Below are 25,256 nucleotides of genomic sequence, written 5' to 3'. Positions count from 1 at the left end.
TGGGTTCGGCAGATGAAAGTGTGTGCAGGTCCCACACGTATGGTTCATTCTCTCCATGATGGGGGCTGGCTGGAGAATAAGATGACGCTATAATACTAGACTGTAACATACCGGGGACTTCGGAAGTGAGGAGTTTGAGGTGAGCTCTGTTCTTTTATTGCTTTGAACAATCACAGCCGGGAGTGAGGAAAGAGAGAAGATGTAGCTGGTGGTGGAGAAGCTGAAGAAACGTGTCCTGGCTGCTTTGCAAGGCTCCAGGTATATTTTTACCAGCCTCCTGCCTTCTCCCTACCTCCTTGATCTGCTGCCAGCATGGTTACTTTCAAGATTTGAATACAGCTGCTATTGTGCTTTTACAGTTGGAAACGTGACAGGTGTTAGAGGCCAGATATCCATCCTACTAAGAATGAAAGCCTAGGCGTCTGTAATAGAGCCGAGTAGGTTGGTACCGCCAGCTGAGGCCCTCCCGCGCTACATAAATGCATATGGAAAAGGCTCGGGTCTCTCTGCTAAAGCAGGAGGTATATAGTTTCTCTTTTAAGTTCTGTGAGGGAGATAGCTTTGTTTTTGTTTGTCATGAAACATTTCCACAGTGCCAGATTAAAGACTGGGTGGTCTAAGGAGGTACCTCAGGTTTTAATCTAAAGGGAGGCAAAATATCATTGGGATACTGAAATGTTACAGGAAATATAAAGAAATAGAGGTAATGGTACTTTGTAGAATTACACTTTGATAAGCTCCTTGACATAGGAAATGAGTCCCTCCGTCCTGCTCCACAAAGAGTAGGCCCACATAACAGCAAATGATCACTCAACGGCCTTCCACAGAAGTCGGGCCGGCTACTTCAGGGTTTTAGTTTTGCTGGGTAGGTGTTGCACATTTGGGCTAGAGCAGAATCGTTCCTGATCCCAGAGGGAAGGACCTGCCACCTGGAGCTCCCTCTCTGCTCCTCCCCCATGCTGCCAGGCTTTCCTCCAAATAAATGTTGAATAAATATTTAAATAATACCGGTTGGAGGGAGAGCCACATTGTTAGCTGTCCCTGGGTGTGGGTGCCTGTATGTCCTAGTCCCAGCCTGGTGGTCTCCAGGCCTCCACGCAGCTGACCCAAATGCAGTCCCTGGGAGGAGCAAGGAGGAGCTGCTGCCTACCACGTGGGAATATCACCAGTACTGGTAGAGACTTTCTTCTAGAAGCTCATCTCTTGCCTTGCCTGCAATCACAGTGACCTTTAGGACAAGAAGACGATTGCACTCCAAGACCCTGCCTCTTTTCACAGAATGCCAGCCCTTGGATGTATGTGGGAGCAGGCTGGAGGAAGGAGGCCTCCATGCCATTCCTTCTCTGCTGAAAGGAAAGTCAAAAGGGATCTAAAATCCATCGTCTTAGATCCTGGAGTAGTATTCCACTTTTCCCAGTGTCCTGGCATGACTTTGTAAACTCCCATTTGCCCTTATCTGAGTGAAAGTAAAAGGATCTTATGGTTAATTAAAAAGATAAAGCTATCACTCGACAAACTAAATTGTTGTTTTTTAAAAATTTGTGATTTGATTAAATATGGGAAACTGTTAATATGCAAACATTTGAATTTTCTATTAATTAAAAAGGTTAACTTTTATAATTTTGCTTTAAGAACAATAACATTATTTTTCTCAGTAATATCATGGGCACCCATCTGTTGATAGAGAATGTCAAATTTAGACTTAAAAACAAATGGCAGCACCTTCCTAACAGGCCGTCTTTAAATGTAGACTGTGTCAGAGACCTAAGTCACTTTACAGTACTTGTCCGCACAGGTAGCGCATCCTGACCACAATGCATATCTTTTCAGGCTTTGGAAAGGAACTCTTTGAGTCTGATCTAGACCGAATCATGAAATACGTCGAAGCTGCCATGGAAACGGTTCCAGTTTTAGAAAAAGCTGACATCATCAATATAGTCAATGGCCCCATCACCTATTCTCCTGACATTCTGCCTATGGTGGGGCCTTACCAGGGGGTCAGAAACTACTGGGTGGCTATGGGCTTTGGGTGAGTATCTCCATGTAATTCAACATTCATTGTAGAACCACTTATTTTCACTAAGTCTCCTTCCATAATCTCAGACCATAAAAGGAAAATATGGGGGAGAGAGAGAGAGAGAGAGAGAGAGAGATATTCCTCCCTTTCATGACCAAGGAATATTACAAGGAATAAAAACTTTCAGTTTTAAAACACTGATTATATAATGGTTCAATCACGTGTGTAGGTTTTAAATATTAGCACACAGAAGGGCAATGATTTCCTGGAACTTCCTCTTTGCATATTTCCTGCCATTTCCATTATTTGTGTCTCTTTTCATGCTGTGTTTCTTCAGAGAGGCCAGTTTGCCCCAATTTCATGAGGATGTTTTCATAATACAATGTGACAAAGATAATTCAGAATATCAAATGTATGATATATAATAGCTGATGCATTTTCACCATAATTCATGTTTCTCCAGCATGATTTGTTTCTTTATAATTCCTCAAGTTGCTTCCTATTTATAATTCCATTGCCACTTTGATATTTCATTTCTAATATTTGTTCCATTAATTTGGTGAATATTGATGTCAAGCCCACTTTACCATCATGTCACAGCTTCTGATATTCTATTTTTCTTCCATACTTTATTTGGCAATTTATTCAACTAATAGTTAATGATTTCCTGCTCTGTGCCAGGCGTAGGCATAGGGCCAGGCACTGGGCTGCAGCTGGGGCCAAGGCAGTGAGGTCTGACTGGAGGTGGAAGGCTGGTTGGGGTGCTGTTCTGCCAATGCAGTACAGAGGCTGGGTCTGAACTAAGGTAGCAGCACTGAGGACTGAGAGATAGGAGATAACATTATTTGAATTTGACAATGATTCCATAAGGTCTTGAGGGAAAGGAAAAAATAGCAAGTAATGGCAACCTTTCTAATTTGAGCACTGGTTGGATACTGGAGCCATGGGGAGAGAAAACCAGGAAAATAATGAGTTCCATTCCCTGGAGGTTGGAATAGGGAGTGGGACTGAAAGTTCTAACTTTCTAATCACATAGTTGGTTTTTCTGGCAACATCCCCCATCCTGAAGTCCTCTAGGGCTGCTCTCCTCTCCCCACAAGAGCTACCTCATTAGCATACAAAAGATAATGAATTCCAAATGTTTTAGGAATTCTGTGCAGGAACTGGGGACAAAGACCAAATATTTATTTTTTATTGTGACAAGAACATCACAGTGTTCTTGTCATAAATCAATTGGCCCTAGAGATAGGGGTTTATTTCTAGACTTTCAATTCTATTTCATTGATTTATGTCTATTCTTATGCCAGTACCACACTGTCTTAATTACTGTAGCTTTGTAGTAACTTCTGAAATCAGGAAGTGTGAATCCTACAACATTGTTTGTTTTCAAGATTGTTTTAGCTATTCTGGGTCCCTTAAATTTCCATATAAATTTTAGGACCAGCTTGTCAATATCTGCAATGAAGTCAGCTGAGATTTTGATAGGGACTGCCTTGAATCTGTGGATCGACTTGAGGAGTATTGCCATCTTAACAATGTTAAGTCTTCTGATTCATGAACATGGGATATCTTTCTGTTTATTTAGGTCTTTTAAAATTTCTTCCAACAATGATTTGTAGTTTTCAGAGCATAAGTTTTACACTTCTTTTGTTAAATTTATTCCCAAGTGGTTTATTCTTTTTGATATTGCAATTGGATTTTAGTAATAGAAATTGAAGATCACTGACTATAAGCCATGTTCTGAGCTGTGAACAAGTGACAGTGTCAATGATCTTGTGTGGAATACTTAATAACTAATAGCCCAGGAAATTAGGAAGTTACTCCCTTTAGAACACCAGTTACTTATCTGGGAATTGTATCTACTTGCATGGGTCTGATGTCAAACTCCTGCTCTGATTGTTCTGGCTAATTTTTTCCAAGTTGTAGATATTGGGAGGTGGGTGGAGAAGATGACAGGTGGAGGAGGGAGGTGAGCAAAGTGCCTCACTCTCTCTGACAGGTTTGGTCTGAACCGGAAACACCTTCCCATTACCTAAAAGTCAAGGTTTCTAAGACATTTCTTATGTAAAATGATGGAATATCCACACTGGCTGCCCTTCCTGGCCTCCATCAGTGTGTCTGTCCCATGGTTCTGGAGGCCAGTGGTTCTCATACCTGGGTGAGCAGCAGAATCGTCTGAGGAGCGTGTTAAAAAGCAGCATCTCAACCATGTGGTTAGTCACTTGCACATTTTTTATCCTCCTATACCTTTCATCCATGAAATTCCTATTGTCATTAGAACCCATGTGGCTTAGTTTGCTTGAGCTGCCATAACAAAATACCATAGACTGGGTGACTTAAACAACAGAAATTTGTTTTATCACAGTTCTGGAGACTGGAAGTCTGATATCAGGATGCCAGCATGTTTGAGTTCTGTGGAAGTTTCTTTTTCTGGCTTGCAGATGGCTGCCTTCTTGCTGTGTGCTCACGTGGCCTTTCCTTATTGTGTGTGTAGAGAGAGAGAGACAGCAAACTCTGTAGTGTTTCTTCATAGAAGGGCAGTAATCCTATCATGAGAGCTTTACCCTTATGTCCTCATCTAACTCTAATTACTTCCTAAAGGCCCCATCTCCAAATACCATGACATTGGGGGTTAGGGATTCAACAGATGAATTTGGGGTGGGGTGGGGACACAAACATTCAGTCCATAGTATCACAAAAGATATGTTCAATTGGAAAACAAACAAACAAACAAACAAACAGATTTCCAGACCCCACTCCTATAGATTCCAATTCAGTGGTCTGGAGAGGGCCCAGGAATCTGCATTTCAATATTGTCTGTAATTTTGGTACAACTGGTCCAGGGAATAGGTGTTTGCAAACTGTCTACATGTGTACCAGTGCTCATTTACCTTACTCACAGAATATCCTTAATCAAAGCTATTTTACTTTGGACATTTGTTTTGTCACAATTCTAACAAGTTTTTCTGCTTCTCGGTGATTAACACAATGTCCCAAAAATGTTTTATGAATTGTATTGGACTGGATCTGGTTTTCTTGATTTAGAATAGATTATAAACAGCAAGTTTAAAGAGAAGAGAGTGCTCTAAGATGTAACATCTGATAGTTTAACAGAGTTATCATAAAAAGCAGACATAAACACTCAAAAAGCATAGCAGCCCGAGGTCATACAGAAGAATCTGGTTCTGCAGATTAATGCTAGAGAGAGAAGAACCTACCTCTGCTATTGGTCATACTAGGGCCCAATAGCCACCATGTATTGCTTGCCTACTATGTGCCATGCACTGTACTAAATGCTTTTAAATGCCAATTAATTCTCCATAAAGAAAGTGTGCATATGAGAAGACCGAAGCTCAGGGTGGTTATATAACTTGCCCAAGGTCACACGGCTAACAGTGGCAGAACAGGAATCATACCCAGGTCTGTGCTGTTATACTTTTAGCTACTAAGCCAGGCGTTCTTAAGAGATGTTTTGTAACACTCAATTGTGTGGCATTTTACATGTAGCTTGTTAATGGTTAGAGGGCTGGTTCTAAAAGATTTTCTTTTTAAAAATAAATTAGATATGATTCAGGATCCCCCCAAACCCCTCCCAAATAACCGCATTCAGCCCCATTTGTTTGCTCATGTGCATCATTGAAAGGGAAAGAATATGGTGTTGTAGCAGCCAGACCACAGGAAACCAAAGAACCACCTTGGCTCTGCCCTGGGAGTCTGTCAAAGATGTAAATAATACAGTATCTGTCATGTGTGTCTTGTCTGAACAAAGATCAAGAACCACTGAAGACAGTAAGGTCCAATAGCAAGGAGTAGACTTTGGGTTAGATGACTGAACGTGTATCCTGAATCTGGTCTTTATTGCTGTGTGACCCTATTTAACCCCTGTCTGTGGGTTGATTTTTCTCATTGGTAAAATAGACTTGCTAGAAAATAATCAGCTCATACATGGTAGATGGAAACAATATGTGGTAAATGGTAAGCACTTGATTAATGTCAGTAAAACTTTATAAGGCTTCAATTCTTGTAAACAGTATCTATAACTCTAAAAAATGGTAACTATTCTACATATATCAACATTGGGCCTGGTTAAGTGAATGTGCTAACTTTAATACACATTTTAAATATACTTAATAATTTCTCTTGTTTTTTTGAAATTTAGAGAGGTTGGTTGTAGATCATTTGAATGACCCATGTTTCTTTTTTAAACTGCCCAGGAAAATGTTGTTGCCTTTTTTTCTTCCTTGAGAATTTTTTTTTTTTTTTTTTTTTGGAGACAGAGTCTCACTCTGTTGCCCAGGCTAGTGTGAGTGCCATGGTGTCAGCCTAGCTCACAGCAACCTCAAACTCCTGGGCTTAAGCGATCCTCCTGCCTCAGCCTCCCGAGTAGCTGGGACTACAGGCATGCGCCATTATGCCTGGCTAATTTTTTCTATATATTTTTAGTTTTCCAGCTTATTTCTTTCTATTTTTAGTAGAGACGGGGTCTTGCTCTTGCTCAGGCTGATCTCGAACCCCTGAGCTCGAACCATCCACCCGCCTCGGCCTCCCAGAGTGCTAGGATTACAGGTGTGAGCCACCGTGCCTGGCCGAGAAATATTCGTATAACAAATTTAGGCATTCATTTTTGTAAAATAGCAAAACTGGTATCTTCTTATAAGAAAGTTATGTAACATTTCTAGCCTTTCTAAAGTTCCTCCCATGCTCTTAGAACCTGTGATCCTGAGTTTCTGTGTCTCGATGTCTGCTATGTAGCCCCTTTTCTTGGTTCTTGCCCCATGACTCCTGGCTCATTCAATTCCTCAGAAGCTTCTCTTGACTTAAACCACAAATGAACTCACCGTTAGACAAGAGTCAGTGGAACTCCACGTGGCCAATGTAAAACTGTGACACCCTCCATTCCGACTGACATCAAAACCCCTTTATTTGACACAATCGTGTTCTTGGTTTTAACGTATCTTCTTACGGAAATAGAAAACAAGCCCACCTTCTCCACCAAGGGACCCATTAGTTGCAAAACACAGGGGCCAGCGTTCCTTTCTACCTCCTCCGTATAGGGAGGGACTCTTTGTCTAAATGCTTCTAACATAACGGCCCAAGTTCCTTGCACAGAGGTCATTGCCTAAGGGGGTCAGAACTAAACTGAGTCTGAGAAGAGGTGGACAGACACTCTAAAGTACACGTTTCTCCACCAGGTCGCCTATCAGTCAGGATAATCGTAGCCCAAGAGGCCTGGTAGGTACCAATCACATCGGCCTGTTTTCTTCCTCCCCTCAGCTTCTCATTTTCTTAAAGAGAAAATCTTTACCAGCTAGAAATCAAGGATCATTGAGCCTTTTCCCAATAAGGAGCTATTTTGCAGGTATGCCTCTCTTGAAACTGCAGAAACAAACTAGCTATCAAGTCAGGCACGCTTAACTTGGATGCTAAACATGTCATTTTTAAGGAAAAAGTTGATAGCATAAAGATTATGTTACTTGTGTGTTCTGAATAGCACAGAACACTCCAACTTTGGGGCCCTGTAAAATATTTGGTCATGTTTCATTATTTGAAAACAACACGTGTTAGTAACAGGTTACCTGTCTCTGTATTTGAAAGATATGGCATAATCCACGCTGGTGGGGTAGGGAAATATCTCAGTGACTGGATCCTGCATGGAGAACCTCCTTTTGACCTGATAGAATTAGATCCTAATCGCTATGGCAAATGGACGACAACTCAGTACACCGAGGCCAAAGCAAGAGAGTCGTATGGATTGAACAATGCTGGTAAGACGCAAATTTACTGTTGTCTACAAAGTGTTGACAGATTTGATTTGACTTGTAGCATCTCTGACTTTAGATGCTCTTTATTTTCTATTCATTGAGGTGGGCGTCGTTAGGGACTTTAAAAAGCATTGTGCCTCTAAGACACAACAAGGAATACATATGAATGTAGGTATCTAATGTGTGAAGTCTATCACTGGTTTTAAATTCTATTTCTACTTTACTCTTTGATGATCAATATAGGTGACAGCTTTGTTTTTTACGCAAATTATATATATATTATTAATAGGCTTCTGGATTTTAAGTGCTGTATTTTACATTTTATGAATTCCTTCAAAGTATTTTATTGTTTGGGTTATATGCTATTTAGCATACCGACTTTCCTTTTTCAGTTGGTTATCCTAAAGAAGAACGGTTTGCCGGGAGGCCAACTCAGCGAGTCAGTGGGCTCTACCAAATCCTGGAGTCTAAGTGTTCCATGGGCTTCCACTCAGGCTGGGAGCAACCACACTGGTTCTACAAGCCAGGCCAGGACACTCAGTACAGGTGAGTGAGTGACTTAACCTGCCTGTGGGTCTGACCGAGGGATGAAACAACAGGACAGAAGAAGTGCTGATTGCCCCTTCCACCCCGTCACTCCACTGCATTCCAAGGACCATTGAGCCTTTTCTACAAAAATTTTCTCGCATTGGAGTCATTATTCTAGCCCACATGACACTGGTCCACATCTAGGACCCATGTGGCCCTGAGAATCTCATAACTAGCCCAAGTGAAGCCTCTTCCACTTGACATTTACCAGAAGTTCAGGGGAACCTTCCTACCCCACTGCTCTCCAAAAGCCCACATCACTCCACTTGGATCCTAGAGGTTTGCTGTGGTTTAGGATGTTTGGTCTAACCACATAGTATACAACCACAAAGTGAAAAGTGCCTAGAGTTTTGCATTTTCTATTCATCATGAAATAGCTCAAAACAACTGTTTTCTAAAGTGTGTGCACTGAGCTATGCAAATTATATGTACAATTGATAAATTAGGGGAAAAGATCATTTGCATAGCATTTCAGATTAAGCTAAAACATAAAGCATGTCACTGAAACAATTTTCTGAATTCCTGTAAACTGCTACATGCCACTGTTGCACTTGGGATTAATAGGGATTATATATTTTTTCTCATGAGAATCTATAATCTGGGAGGAAACAAATTGCAAATGTATCAGTTAAGTTACCTTGATTTTTGAGCTGTCATTTTGCTTATTTAGACAGGTTTTTGGTTTTTTTTTTCTTTTTTTTCCTTTTCTTTTCTTTTTTTTTTTTTTTGAGACAGAGTCTTACTCTGTCACCTGGGCTAGAGTGCAGTGGTGTCAGCCTAGCTCACAGCAACCTCAAACTCCTGGGCAGGCGATCCTCCTGCCTCAGCTGGGACTACTGGCACGTGCCACTATGCTGGGCTAATTTTTCTATTTTTAGAAATTCGGTTGGGTTCTATAAAATCTTGGAGTCTAAGTGTCACTCAGGCTGGTCTCAAATTCCTGACCTCAAGCAATCCTCCTGCCTCGGCCTCCCAGAGTGCTAGGATTATTGCGTGAGCCACCACACCCAGCCTTAACCAGGTTTTGATGGCTTTTTAAAGACCAGATCTAAATGGTACAAAGTATAGTAGAGGGCCAGTTGTTGAATGAATTTGGGCTCTACAGGCAGCCAATCTAGATTATTTGGTGGCCAAGTACTTGTTTGGTTTTTCCTAAATGACTCTGGTAAATGCCAGCTTTATTCTTTACTTTGTGCTATTTGGATCTGGCCCAAGCTTCTTTTACTATTTTAATAATTAAACTACTGAAAGCTTATTTTGCAGACTTAGCATTTTGCTCTGAAGTTAAAATACTGCATTAGAATTCCACATCGTAAAGTAGAAAGGACCCTTAGTCATGAGTCAGGAGACCTTTGTTCCTGGCCCAGCATGTTATTAATTAATGCAAAGACCTTGGAAGTCACTTGGTGCCTTTTCTGTGAAAAATGAAGATATTGAACCAGATCCTTGCTTGTTCCAGGTGTGAAGCAAGAGCATGGGCATTGGCTGGGTGCCTGTTAGAATGCAGACTATAGGGTCCCACCTCAGACCTACTGTATCAGAATCTGGACTTAACAAGTACAAGTGATTTGTATTCCCATTAATGTTAGAGAAGCACTGGATTAGATAGCTCCACCTCCCAGACATTCTGATTTAATTAGGCCCAACCACTAATATTTTTAAAATGCTCCCCAGGTGATTCTAATATGCAACCAAGGTAGAAAACCAGCAGACTTGTTGACTTCTAAGCTCTCTTCCAGATCTGGGAGACCACAAGTTCTATCTTGTTTTCTAGTTAACTAATACTTCATTCACTGTAAAATGGGTCAAAGGAATAGATGAGTAACTTTAAATGGTCAGATTCCAACATACATACATGTATGCTTTGCAGAACAGAATTTTAGGTTGCATGTTGTCTTCCCTAGTGGGATTTTCCAGATGAGTAGAGTTTATTAAAAATATCCTTATTTTGTAATTTTTAAAAAATGAATGACAGTTTTAGGACACTAAACATTGTGTTTCAGGCCAAGTTTTCGCCGCACAAACTGGTTTGAGCCAGTGGGCTCTGAATATAAACAGGTTATGCAAAGAGTAGGGGTGATTGACCTGTCCCCGTTTGGCAAGTTTAACATCAAAGGCCAAGATTCCATTAGATTGTTGGACCGTCTCTTTGCAAATGTCATTCCGAAGGTAAATAGCCTTGTAGGGATACAAGGTCCAGGATTCTGACCTATTTAATTCTCCATCCTCTCATTTTTTCCTCCCAAACCAATATGTTATTTTAGTTCACCTAATTATTTCTGTGTGAACGCTAAAACTCTTCAAATGGCCAAAAGTACAGAAGCTAATTTTCAAATTTAAATTTTTGTTGAGTGAATTATCATCCAAAGACCTTATGACTTTGCTTAATTGTATCAATGGGAACTTAAAATTGACTGCAATTAAATGAAGTGTAATTTTTATGACAAATAATTTAAAAGATTGTTTAAGTTGAGAACTTCAGATTAATTTTGTGTTTAGGTTTATCGATAGTTCATACAATTGATAAAAATGATAAGAGTCAGATGATTTTTATTATTAACACCCACATTTTTATTTAAATGTGTGTTAAAAGGACGCATAAGATTTTTATTTCATCCCATGGTAAATTTAAATTTCTTTGTGTAGGTGGGTTTTACAAACATAAGTCACATGTTAACACCAAAAGGTCAAGTATATGCTGAGTTGACTGTTTCTCACCAGTTTCCTGGGGAGTTTCTATTAATAACTGGTTCTGGATCAGAACTTCACGATCTCAGGTAAGTGCACACCAAGTAAGAAAATTTTGTACATATTTTATATTGACTCAATCTTACACTGAGTTTTTCTTTTACCAGTACTTGAAAGTACAACTTTAATTATTCTTAAACATGATCGTTTCAAACAAACTTCATGTCTTTTATAGGAAAATATTTGAAGTGAGGGCCCCCACCCCCACCAAGGTAATCTATCCATAGGGATTATTGGTTCTAATAATATTAACTCCTATTTATTAGGTGTAATCAATGTGCCAGAATCCCTTTTAGATATATTATAATACCTCAATTAATCCTCTTAATATGTTGCAAGATATTTGTCATTCCCTTTTTCAGATGAGGAAACTGAGGTTTGGATTAAAATAACTTGCTCAAGCCAGTCTTTTTGATTCTGTCACCCACATTCGGTCCACCTCGGTAAACTGCCTCCCTGAGTTATCTTCTCCCTTTGTGATGCTTTGTGCTTTCTGGCCCACAGCTGGATCTAAATCGTTGACCTGCCAAGTAGAGCCTTTGCATGAATCTTTACAACTTTATCTTTTTTTTTTTTTTTTTTGAGACAGAGTCTCGCTGTGTTGCCCGGGCTAGAGTGAGTGCCGTGGCGTCAGCCTAGCTCACAGCAACCTCAAACTCCTGGGCTCAAGTGATCCTACCGCCTCAGCCTCCCCAGTAGCTGGGACTACAGGCATGCGCCACCATGCCCGGCTAAGCATGAATCTTTAGTCTACTATAAAGTCACTAGTTTAATATTCCAAAAATGTTCAGAATATTATTATTTAATAAATGTCTCACTCTAACAGATTCTCACCTTAGTTGTAAAGTGATGCAAATTATATGCTCCAATCCAAGATGTATTGGGGGCCATCTTCGTAGCTTAGCCTTGTGTAAATCCAGATGAATATTTTGTGATAAACTTACATAGCTCCAGGGATTGTTCAGTAGATTATAAACCAGCACTATAGCTGGGTTCCAATAACTCATCAAGACTTAGACGTTGAAACTAGAGTTTTTATCTTTTCCTTTTGATTGTCAGAGCAATTATGTGTCTGGTGGCAGGCATATTATTAACCTTTAGCAACAAAACTGTGCCTCCTGTGTACAGGCATTAGAGAAAATTTGGATTTAAATTAATTTTTCGAAGACTGAATCATTAGTTTAAATGCAATAGTTCTGTCACTCTTTAAAAGAACTGTGTGGCAAAGCTCATTTAAATGGAAAGATCCTTCTGTACTGTGAAAAATTACCCTCAAATTTATAAGTGGCTGATGCAAAGAGAATCACTTAACATCTCAGACAGTTGGATTCCTCAGCTTTAAAAATCAGGTGATTTTATGAAATAACACTATGGGGACTTTCTGATAATTCTAGACACAAAGCATGTCTTCAGAGAAATAATGTTACCAACATGCATTATTCAAGCAATATTTAACACAATGTTTTTGACTCCCATACAGATGGATTGAAGAAGAGGCAGTCCAAGGTGGATATGATGTTGAAATTAAAAACATAACCGATGAGCTTGGAGTCCTTGGAGTTGCAGGGCCACATGCAAGAAAGGTCCTTCAGAAACTGACCTCTGAAGATCTTAGTGATGATGTTTTCAAGTTTCTTCAAACCAAGTCCTTAAAGGTTTCCAACATTCCTGTCACTGCTATTAGGATATCTTATACTGGTAAGAATTGGAAAATAACCTAGAGTAAATCTCTGAAATGTAAAAGGAGATGCTACCAGAAACGTGTGTGTGCATGTGCACAGGCACACTCACGCTCACACTTTTGTTCGTGTGCCTTTGAAGGAAGATTTCTTCTGCCCAACTCTTACAAGTCTGTCTATGCACTCCTAGTCTGGAGAGTGGTTGCACACATGCCTGTTGTTGCTGCAGTCCCATAGCTGTCTACCAGCTATGGAATCTGGAAGGGCAGACAAGAAAGTAGGAAGAGGATGACTGTTGGAAGAGGTGGCATACTCAGGCCAGCAGACTCTATCTGGGAACATTCGAGCTGGTCTCTTGGAAATAGAATTTCCCATAGAGACCATCTCAAATGTATCAAGCACCTCTCCTAGAGCATTGCCAATGATCCATTTTCCTTCCAGACTGTAAATTCACTAGGAAGTCTTCTTCTAGCACCTAACCTTGCATATAGTAGGTATTTGATACAGAAAAGAATGAATGCTCTTCAGTTCCCCAGTGGTGCTCTGGGCTCACTTCCAGCTTCCTGTAGACCTTCTTGTTCCCTTCACAGGAGGAGTACTTCTTGCCCAAGCATTTGCTCAATTACATGTTGCTCCTATTCTGGTGGTGTCCCATAAAAACACATCACCATGAACCCTCGACCTCAGGGAACAAGAACACATAATATTAAAGACCAAAGTTCTTCCCTGGGCTTCCACTCTACATGTCCCCTGCCCTTCTACCCAACCTTGACAAATTGGTGACCAGAATAAAAAATAAGCAGGACTGTTTGGATTGGTTTCCTTTCTTTTGATTTTTGCCCACAGCTCTAATGGCGAATGAAATGACCAAATAGGGAAGAAATGGGGAGTAGGGGAGTCAGAGAGTATGGCTGTCCCACAATGAAGGCAATTTGAATAATTTCAGTTGACTATATTTTTAAGCTTTGTGATTCTTAGGCAAGGGGTTGGGATGGGGGTTATCTAAACTTTGTACACCTTATCTTGATAAACTATGCCATGGTATTTATTCACCGAACATTATTGTCCCTGAAAATAGTCAAGCCTCATTATGAAGTGGGGGTCAAGGCTGGAGATTAACTCCTGCGTTACAGTCTTTCTGTGTCATGAGAAGAGGTGTCCTACATACCACCCTCTGTGTGGGAGTCAGGATTGGACAGAAATGCATCTGTGATTGCAACTTTTTATGAACTGGTCTTTTAAAGATAGACAATATCAATGTTGCATAAGTGGAATTTTTCCTGCTTCTATGTGTTTTAGCTAATGCACATTAGACCTAGTGATCATTGTTCTTAACTCTGGTATGGCACCTGTGGATTTATTTCAGGTGAGCTGGGTTGGGAGCTGTACCACCGACGAGAAGATTCTGCAGCGCTTTATGACGTTATCATGAATGCAGGCCAGGAGGAGGGAATTGACAATTTTGGAACATACGCCATGAATGCCTTAAGACTGGAGAAAGCTTTCAGAGCCTGGGGGTCAGAGGTTTGAAATGCTAAAATCTTCATTAAAATTTTATGTTTATTGTATCTACTTTTTGCATAAGGGCATAAATTGGCTCAGGCTGTAAAAGAAATTACATATTATTAGATAACTTTATTTTATTAGGGGAAGAGATTTTTCTCCTCAATTTCCCAATCGCAAGTTCATTGAAATTCTGGCATAATGTTTATTTCTGCCTTAATTCCTCCTGGTTGTCGGCAAGCCCTGGATGTGTCTGCCTGTGGGGAGCCTGCCTACCCCACAGAATTTGAGTAGCACTTTTCACATTCTCTCCTCCTCCTCTGTCAGTTGTCCATCCTCATTTTCTTCTTATCTTGCACCTTTTGGTGAATTAACATTTCTTTCTGAGGGCAGGAAGGATGGTCTAGACTTCTTCCACCATTACTAATAACAACTAATAAAATCAACCACAGAATCAAATAAAAAGAAAAAAATAATGGTAACTAAGGGTTTCTATTTGTATAGTGTCTTAACCATTTACACATTTTCCTATGCATGGTTTCATTTACCTTCTTGACTCTCCAAGAAGGTATTATCATCATTACACCTATGCTATACATGATCACACTAAGAGTCAGAGAACAACTTGGTCCAGATTACATATAACAGTAAGTGGCCTGACTGTGGTTCAAACTCTTTTATCCTATTTTATCTCCACTGTGTCAGTCTCTCTCTGGACCCATTAACTTTTTAAGATTCAATACTTGTTTCCTAGGGAGACATTGGGGCCTGAGAGGTGAGAAAAGGGATAGTGGTAAAGATGGACTCAGAATGGGGACTCTGGTTTGAATTTATCCTCCACCACATACCAACTATCTGGCCTGCCCTCCAGAACCTCTGTTTGCTTTTCTATAAAATGGAATATTTATCCTACAGAATTATCATAGATATTAGAGATAGCCTGCAAAGGGCCAAGCACATAATAAAATGAATTTAACTGGAGGGCACAGCATGTTTGAAAGCCAGGGCAGGGACCGTTGGGCACTTAGACTATGGGCAGAAGCAAGGGGGCTTTGCCGGGGAGCGGCAGCATACTGGAGCCCAAGGTCTACGTGAGAGGTGCTCTAGTAGGGGCTTCTGACCTGCAGCTGGGGGCTGGGCTGAGGCTAGCTGCAGGGAGAGAAACAGAGGACAGCTCTGTCCCCGCAATCTCCAAGGAATGAAGCAGCAAGCAGATGTCTCAGCCTTCCTCTCCCTGCGTCTTCCTCTGGAGAGCTTGTCTCCTCCTCGGGCCCCTCCGATTTCTCCGCAGTGCCACGGCGCCCTCTAGTGTTGTTATGGAAATCAATCTTCTGTGCTTTTCATTTATATATTTTTTCCTTGAAGAATTCTGAAACTTTGAGCAGATAAAAAATAATTTTAGGGTAGCTCAAATCGATTAAAAAATATGAAACCAAGTTTTATATCATGTAAAACAAGCTTATATTCATTTGGTTTGTGTAGTGCTGTGTTGTCTTCAAAAGTTTGATTACTTTTTAGAGGGTTTTAGACTAGTTCTCTTACAGCAACGAGAACGACAAAACTAACAGAAACCATTAGCCCCAGGTCTGTTACCAAATATTGGCTTTAGCCCATCAAATTTGATGTATATTGTAATGACTCAACTGTATTTGAAAAGATTGAGATTCAACCTGTATTTTTTCCTTTTTCCTTTCCTGAACTCTAGAAGTAATGTTCCTACCATCTGCTTTTCCCTGACCTTACTCTGATTCTTGGCTAACTGTAAGATAAGTAAATTACTTAATAACTTTTCAAAAACGAGTTATGTAAAATTGTTATATAAAAACACGTGAGAGCCTTGTTTCTGGAAGGAATATCATGTGCTATCCTCAGATGTTTATTAAAATGAAAAAGCTATGGGAACAAACTGGATTTTAGTTTCTATATTTGTTATATTCAAATAACAGCATTTGCTGAAAGGCTACATTTGAATTTTGGATAAAAAATTGCTTTAGAGATAGTCCCTAACTTGCCTTTTTCGGAATTTGTGTTCAAAAATCAAAAAGTGTTCTTTCTCCTAAAAAAGTGATGTTACTGAAATGATTTGCACTCATCTAAGATTTCAAATGTGTGTTTCTTCTTTAGATGAACTGTGATACAAATCCCTTGGAAGCCGGACTGGAATATTTTGTAAAGTTAAATAAGGTATGTTTACATTTCAAAGTATGCTTGAAGTCAATTTTAAAATTACGATGCTATTTCCTGACAGAACCATGCTTTAAAATTTAACCAAGTGTGATTGTAGGAGAAATGAGTTGAACATAAATAGTAAGCATTGCTCAATTGCTTCATATTAACCTTTTGTCAAAATTTAATCAGTTCAAACTGTTGGAGTGTCCTTGTAGATTTAAAATAGCAGAATCTAGCATCTTTAAGGACTAAGTCTAAATTCTAAGATGAAAATTAGTGAGGATAAGATGATTATCTGTCAGATTTTAGCAGACATTTTTGTTGGAATTGTACCATGTGTATATGTTACAATAGCTCCTGGTGACTTGGAAGTTGCACATTAACTGATCAAAGACCCTGTATTCGTTGACTGTCCCAATGCCCTCAGCATGAAGTAGCCTTGCCGCAACAGATCAATCCATCTGCTTGTGAAGTACCTTTGTATGTAGTAATTGCAACATCTGACTATAAGAAATCACACATTTCAGATGTGTTCAGCATAAAATGGATAGCATCTGAAAAGCCAGTACAGGCCAGAGAATCATAACTGAGGTGAACACTCCAAAGGGAACCCGTATACCAGTGGTTTTCAAAGTGTGTTCCTCAGACTAATAGCATCAGCCTCACCTGGGAGCTTGTTAGAAATGCAAATTCTCAGGGCCCAGAATGTCTGTGAGTCAGGCCAACAAACCTGTGTTTTAACAAGCCTTGTAGGGGATTCTGATGCATCTAAGGTTTGAGAAGCACTACTCTAAATAATTATTGTGAAAAAACATATCATGAGGCCAATTTATTACAGACTAGCTCATCTCTAGGAGTCTTACAAATATGTATGAGGTTATCCCATTGAGCACCACCTGCGTTCTTATAAAAAAAATAGACTTGCAGTAAGTGGTACTATTGAAGGACAGGAACAGCAGCTGCTGCTGTTTAGGGTACCTGTTAGAATTACAAAATAAACCATCCTGCCCTAGGTGCTTATAAGCTAAAGGCTGTTTTCCCATCCTGTGCGAATATGTGAACACGTGTATATGAATCAGGGTAAAGAGAACTTTTTCATGCCCCTGCATCAGTCCCCAAATTCTGAGCTAAAATATTAACATAAAATATGTGTATTTATAGTATTAATTTAAGGAAAAAGAACCTCCTAAAAGGTTTTAAAAGGAATATCTTTCTGTACATTTTTCCCATGGCTTTTATTTTTATGATGTACCATCTGCCTCCAGACCAGAGAAAGCAGGTGCTTGGAATCAGGCAGACCCTAGCAGCAGATTGCTCCTTCTGATAACAGAAGCTTTAGTTTAGCTGTTTAAGGATAAAAATGGCCTGACTCTTGAAAGCACTAAAATTATGTTGTTGGTAGCCAATAGGTAGATTGATAACTGATTTTTTTGCTTCAGTGTTTGGATATTATTGTTTGGGGATAAGGTATAGATAAACGATCTCTTCATATTAAAATCAGATTTTTAAAACTCTCTTTATGACCATTAGCAGGTGTGGATTGGGTATTTACTAGTTCTTTGAAATTATATAACCAAATAACCAAAATTTAGCTCAGAACAAAGTTGTTTAATAGATACTTATTTTGATTTATGGTATGTTTTTATAATTTCTGAATTTTTGGTTCTCATTTAGATGTCACAAAGTTAATTCCTAACAATTTTATTGGGTAAAGGTTTAGGCAGCCAAGAACCTGGCCCTAACTGAGCCAGTCTTTTTCAATTATGTTGATTCAGGTGGTTAATTGGTATCAACCTAATCATAGTGATACTTGTTAATCTCCAAGACTAGTGAATAGATTGAATCGATTTTGTTTAGACCCTATTTGGTGGTTTCACAATAACTTTATGACAGTTTTGTAGCAGTCTATAATGTGAAACAGGTTCCTGAAAAACTTACTAGCATTACAAACAAAGCTTTGTAACTTGGTAATTCAAGTTCTGTGCCTAAAAACCAAAATGTTACCCAAACTGGCTTCATACAACATTTTAAAACATATAATACACTGTGAATCTATATTGCTCAGAAAATTGATGCTATATGAAAACAGAAGCAGGGGCTAATACAGAGGGATATTTATATTCGATGCCAAAATGAACAAAACAAAACAAAACAAAACAAAAAAAACCCTGGCATTTTATAATTGTTTGAAATCAATTCTTTCCTTTCTTTCCTGTCAAAGCAAACATACAGAATTCTCTGCTTGGCCCTTAAGTGTTTACCCTATGATTATATAGGCCATAATGTTAGGAAAAGATACAGAGAGGCAGGCTGTGTCAGAGCTAGAAGGGTCCCTGGAGACCCCTCCCCAGCACCCCTTCTTTATTGAGGGTGAGGAAACTGAAGCAGAGAGGTAAAGTGACCTGGGGGAGGTCATTGCTTTAGCTCAGGTGGAACTCCTTTCTCACCTGCCGCTTTTCCCAACGAGGTCCTTTTCTATAATGTGCTTATCAGACTTGAAAGACTGCCCAGGAATTTTTCTGGTAACATGTATTATTTGCATGGACTATCTTTTATTAATTGATACCTCTTCCAGTCATGTTTTTGTTATAAATAATTTTGTGTTTATGGTAGGATCAGAATAGCTGCTTTGCCCATTTTAAGGAGGAAAATGTCTGGGTGAGGAGATGGGTGATAAGGCGTCATTAGGTTGAATTGTGTTCTTGTTAAAATCCATAAGAAAGTAGGGAAAAGAAAAATGGAGTATTGAAGAAATCTTCGACCACAAAGGAAGATGTTGTGATGGCCCTTGCTTCCTTCTCAGAGTTGTATGAGCCTTAGTCACCACTGGCATGTGGCTTATGTGAAGCTGATACACATGTACACACATTCATTCATCTAGTAGACACTTATCAAGTACCATTTATTAAACACCTTGCTAAGCCACAGATCTAAAAATTAAAGATATATTCCTGATGGCTCTGAGATCTCAGGAAGCTTGAAACAAATGGTATTTCAGAATTAAAGTCGTAGGAGTGCGTTCTTAGCCTTGAGAATGCCATTCCTCACGAGCAGAGTTGTCTAACAGTAAACAACAGTGCCATCTCGTGGAAAGTGAGCCACGGGGCCCTGAAAGGAAGCATTTACCAAAACTGCGATACAGGTAAAAATAATTGAATACATACTTTTTAAATCTCCTTAACTGAAAGCCCCTTACCTGAAACAACTCATATCATTGTGCCTAATGGTATTTTTATATGTTCCAAGTAACTTGGGAGTGGGGAAATCAGTGGCTTTTTTTTTAGTTGGAAATGGAAGAAATACATTAATCAAGAGCAAAAGGAAAATCAGCTGCCTTAGGATGGAGTCATAGTTTTTCTTGGAATTTTCCTCTTGGAAACACTGAATCTTTGTCTATTTCTGGAGAACACCCACCAAGATTCACAGAGACTCAAGTACTAAGTGTAATGTGTTTCAGCAGATCAGAAGTATAGTTTTATTTTTTTCCATAATGTATGTTTCTCCCTCTCTTCCCTCTCCCTTTCCCTCCCCACTCTGTGTCTTGAGCTTCTAACCCGTAGAAACAGAATAAAATGTGATATATATTAACCACAAGTTAGAAGACAACGTTGATTTTAGAAGATGTAGGGTCTTTGTTTTTTGATGAAAGATTATTTAAAGCCTAACTATTCAATAAGCAAAAACAAAACAACCAAAAGAAAAAAAACTGGAAAAGAGGTGAATCACACCGCTAGGCCTACTACATCCTAAGTATTCAATGAATAGTAGCTAGTATTAAAACATCAAAGTGGAAAGAAACCATTGTTCACAGACAGCAAGTTTGAGAGGAATTTCTAATATGTTATAGTGATAAAAAGTATCCAACTCTTTTGGGGAAATTTGAGGTAAATGGTAATAGGAATTGAGAAGGCAGAAAATTTTCAGTGATTCCGTCTTGGCTGAACATTAGAATCACCTGGAGTATGATTCATTTACATAATATGCTGCTTTTAAAAAATCCCAGGGCCCAGACTGCACCCAAGATCAATTAAAAAAGAATCACTGGAGTGGAGACTCAAGCATCAGTTTTTGATTTTTTTTTTTTATTTTTTCATTTCCCCAAGCAATTCTAGAAAAGGCTGAGAATGACTGTTTTAGACCAATGATTTTCAACTGGCTAAAGATTACTATCCTGTAGAACTTTTTAAAATTACCTGATGCTCTACCCGAGTGGTTCTCAAAGTGTGGGCCACAGACCAGCAGCACCAATATAACTGGGGATTTGTTAGAACATGTGAATTGTTGGGTACCATCCCAGACTTAAAAAAAAAATCAGAAACTGCCATGGTGGGGCCAACTATCTATTTTAATAAGCCCTCCAGGTAGTTCTGATGCAGTTTAAGAACATTGACCCACCCCAAACCAATTAGATCTACTTTGGGTTGTAGGGTCCTGGTTTCTTTTTAAAGATCCACAGGTGTTTTTTATGCAAGATTGAGAACCACTGTCTTAGTTCTCTTAAACTCATACCACCTGCAATCCTGAGACTAAACAGGAAAGAAGAAAACCAGGTGGACTGGCCAGAGGATGGTGCTGTAGAATCTGTAGTGGATTGGAAGAAAGTTAGCAGATCTGTGACCTCCTCTGGCTAGGCTATGGGTTAACGATATTCTGTCCCACATCTTTGTTTTTTCTTTTAGAACTGGGAAGTAAGTGAATATTTTTATATCCAGTCACCAAATTCTAGCTGGGTGGCCTGGGAAAGCCATTTAGCTTCATTTAGTGCCTGAAATATTTAATCTGTAAAATCTCTCTTTGCAAGTCTAAAATTCTGTGAAGTACTACCTAGCATCGTGGTTGAAGACACTGATGCTATGTTAGCATTATGAGCCACATAATTGTGTCATTTTAATTAAGCCATCCTTATTCTCTGACCTATTTTAGTTGCTCAGTGATAAGAGGAAGGAGAGGAGTGGGGAGGGGAAGGGAAGAAAGGGAAAGAGAGGAGGGAAGTAAAACCTAGGCTGAAGCATAGTTTATCATTCCTGAAAGATCCGTCAGAATGTATTAAACTAACAGCCATTGAATCATTATTCTCATATATATCCAATTTCTGTTATGAAACAATACTTTATTTCTACCCTAAAAGCTTAAACGTGCTATTTAGCTGACTGCTTTAGAATTTGGATATCCATGGAAACCCAGATCTAGGAATGAGTGAAGTAATTTTTTAGATTGCTTTTATTTTATTTTTATTATTTTCATTTTAACAGTGTAATTGAACATGCAATACATTGACATATTTAAAGCAAACAATTTCATGAGTTTTCGTACATGCATACACCAGTGAAACCAAAACCACAATGAAGATAGTGAACATATCCCTCATCCCCAGAAGGTTGTTCATGCCCCTTGGTAATCCCTGTCTCCCAAACCTGCCCACAGCCTCACTTACTCCCCCCACACCCATTTATCTGCTTTCCGAAACTGTACATTATTTTGCAATTTTTAGAATAAATGAAAATCTATATAATTCGAATCTTATAGCATATACTCTTGTGTGTGGATTCTTTCACTTCACATAATTTGAGAGACATCCATGTTGTTATTTTTATCAATAGTTCATTCCTTTCTATAGCAAATACTATTCCATTGTATGACTGTACCACAATTTGTTTATGTACTCACTTGTTGATAAAAACTGAGTTGTTTCTAGTTTAGGGCTGCTACAAATAAAACTGCAGTTGTGTCTTGATATACCTGAGAGATAGGTTCCAGGACCACCCAAGGATCTGAATCTGCCTCAAGTCCTGAGGTCAGCCCCATAAAACCCATGGATAGGAGAAGTTGGCCCTCTGTTTACACAGACTGTGCATCCTTTAAATACTGTAATCTTCTCGGTTGAAAAAAATCCACATATAAATGGGCCCATGCAGTTCAACCCCCTGTTTTTCAAGGGTCAGCTGGTACTATGAATGTTTGTGTACAAGTATTTGTATGAACATATGCTTTCTTTTCTCTTGGGTAAATACCTAGGATTGGATTGGTTGGATAAAATGGCAAGTATATGTTAACTTTTTAAGAAACTGTTTTGCAAAACAGTGTACCATTTTATGTTTTACATTTCTACCAGGAGTATATGAACATTCCAGTTCCTCTATATCCTTGCCAAACACTTGTCCTGGTCAATTTTTATTTAACTTTAGCTATTCTAAGACATGTGTATGGTGTCTCATCATGGTTTTATTTCCTTAATGACTAATGATGTCAGGCATTTCTTATGTGCCTATTTACCATTCCTAGCTCTTCTTTTGTGAATTGTCTGGTCAAATCTCTTACTCATTTTTACTTGGGTTTGTTTTCTTATTTTTTTTTTTCCCAAAACCAATATACACCTCTTATTATTGAGGTGTTAAAGTTCTTTATGGACTCTAGATATGAGTCCTTTATCAGACACATGCTTTGCAAATTATTTTTCCAGGCTGTCTTGACTTTTCATTTGTCTGATGGTGTCTTTCGAAGACCAGTTTTTAATTTTTGAATTTTTAAAGTTCTTGTCAATTTGTTCTATTATGGATCATGCTTTGGGCTTATATCTGAAAAATCTTTGACTAACCCGAAGTCACAAAGATTTTCTCCTTTGCTTTCTTCTAGAAGTTTTATTATCTTACCTTTTACATTTAGGTCTATGATCCATCTTTAGTTAATTTTTGTATCCAGTGTGAGGTGTGGATTGAAGTTTAATTTTTTTGTGTATGGATGACCAATTGTTTCCAGCACCCTCTGTTTAAAAGATGCCACATTCTGTACTTCATTGCCTTTACCTCTTTGTCAAAAATAGGTCGTCCATATGTTTGTAGGTCCATTTCCGGACTCAATTGTGTTCCATTGATTCATTTGTCTTTCTTGATGCTGATGCTACACTGTCTTGATTACTGTAGTTTAAATAAGGTTGTGGTAGTCCTACAACTGTGTTCCTTTTTAAAGTTGTTTTGGCTATTCTAGGTCCTTTGAATTTCCATGAATTTTAGAATCAGTTTGTCAATTTATAAAAAAAAAAAAGCCTACTGGAATTTCGATTGTCATTGCATTGTGTCTATAGGTCCATTCAAGTCTTCCAACTCATGTACAAGGTGCATCTCTCTGTTTACTCAGGTCATCTTTAATTTCTCTCAGAAATGTTTTGTCCTATACAGGTCTTACACATCTTTTAACAGATTTATCCTTAAGTATTTAATATTTTGATACTATTATAATGATATTTCTGTTTCAATTTTCAGTTGTTTATTGCTAATATATAGAAATACAATTGGTTTTGTATATTGATCTTATATTCTGAAACATTGCTAAATATACTTATTTTTGGTAACTTTTTTGTCAATTTTCTAGTAGGACAATCATGTATAAAAATAAAGCATTTCTTTGTCTTTTCTAATCTGGATGTCTTTTATTTCTTTTTCTTGCTTTATACTCTTCCCTAGATGTTCCTTATCAGTATGAAGGCATTTACTTCTATTTCTAGTAGTAAAAGTTTTTTTTTAAATCAGGAATTAGATATTAGATTTTAGCAAATGCTTTTCCTGCATCTACTGAGATAATCATATCTTTTTTTTAGTTTGTTATATGGTTTATTATGTTTATTAATTTTCTAATGTTAAGCCAACTGCTCATTTTTGGGATAAAACCCACTTGGTAATGATGTATTATTATTTTTTTATATATTCATGGACTTTATTAGATAATTTTTTAAAGAAATTTTGCAGCTATGTTCTCCTTAAAGGACTAAAAGAGCTTACAATTATTTGTTTATTTTTCCCCTTTTTCTTTCAAGGACAATGTAAGCTTCTTGAGTACAAGCGCTGGCAATACAGAATATGTTTTGTTTATCATTTTATTCCCAACACCTAGCTCAGGGCTGGCCCATAGAAGATGTGCAGTAAATGTTTTGTTGTTGAAAGCAGTGTCAGGAGATGATGCTAGAGAAGTCCTGGGACCACATCATGAAGGGTCTCGTGTGTTAGACTAAGGAATTTGGAGTTTATCCTGGAGACATTGAAGGATTTTAAGTAAGGAGTGACACTTTGGTGATGGAAAACAGATTAAAAGTGAGCTGGTCTGGTGACTGGGAGATCGTTCTCCCAATTATCGAAGAAATCCAGTGGAAAGATGGCAAAGACTTTCAACTATAGCAGTGGCTGTAGGATGAGGAACAGGAGTGAATGATATTTTGAAAGTAGGATGGAGACCACATGAGGGACTACATGTGAAGGAATGGAGAGAAGGTTGTAGGACACTGTTAATGAACTAGGAAACACAGGACAAGGAGTGTGGTTTGGTGGTGGGAGGATTTGGGGGATTGGAGAGCTGTGGGATAGCCAAGTGGAGAGTCCTGGAAGGCAGCTGAGCACATGGGTCTGGAGAGCTCTGTTCTGGAAGTATGGCTTTGGAGCCTCACATCTAGGTGGTAATTGAAGTGGAGGAGTGTTGGGAATCTCTTTTCTTAGCACTCTGTACTTACCTCTGCCGTGGTGCTTATCACACCCTTATTCCTGGCCACCTCCTCAGCTAGACTATGAACACTCTGGGGACAGAGGCCAAGAATCCTTAGGACCCACCAGTGTGTCTGATCATTAGTAGGGGCTTACCAAATATTTGTTGAAGCATTTGAATTGGCTCTGCCACTTACTGCTTCTAAGACAAATTGCTTAATCCATAAGCACTTTGGTTTTCTCATCTATACAATGAAGACAATATTCACCTCATTAAGTTTGTTATAAGTATTAGATGAGATAAGGAATATTTGGTTCCTCA

The 25,256-nt window shown here is 38.8% G+C and overlaps 1 protein-coding gene across 1 annotated transcript in view; it reads left to right on the top strand.

Moving 5' to 3' along the window:
• DMGDH (dimethylglycine dehydrogenase) overlaps positions 1-25,256 on the top strand; it is a 59,694-nt gene that overhangs the window by 21,183 nt on the left and 13,255 nt on the right. Inside the window, exons 7-14 of the mRNA XM_069492378.1 lie at positions 1,831-2,029; positions 7,613-7,782; positions 8,172-8,325; positions 10,371-10,536; positions 11,014-11,144; positions 12,596-12,813; positions 14,161-14,318; positions 16,422-16,481. Coding sequence (XP_069348479.1) covers positions 1,831-2,029; positions 7,613-7,782; positions 8,172-8,325; positions 10,371-10,536; positions 11,014-11,144; positions 12,596-12,813; positions 14,161-14,318; positions 16,422-16,481 — 1,256 coding nt within the window. The remainder of the gene's footprint in view (positions 1-1,830; positions 2,030-7,612; positions 7,783-8,171; positions 8,326-10,370; positions 10,537-11,013; positions 11,145-12,595; positions 12,814-14,160; positions 14,319-16,421; positions 16,482-25,256) is intronic.

Source organism: Eulemur rufifrons, chromosome 17, assembly GCF_041146395.1.
Source record: "Eulemur rufifrons isolate Redbay chromosome 17, OSU_ERuf_1, whole genome shotgun sequence".
NCBI lineage: Eukaryota > Metazoa > Chordata > Mammalia > Primates > Lemuridae > Eulemur > Eulemur rufifrons.
The sequence above is the reverse complement of the archived record's forward strand: the minus strand, read 5'-3'. Positions and strand labels throughout refer to the sequence as shown.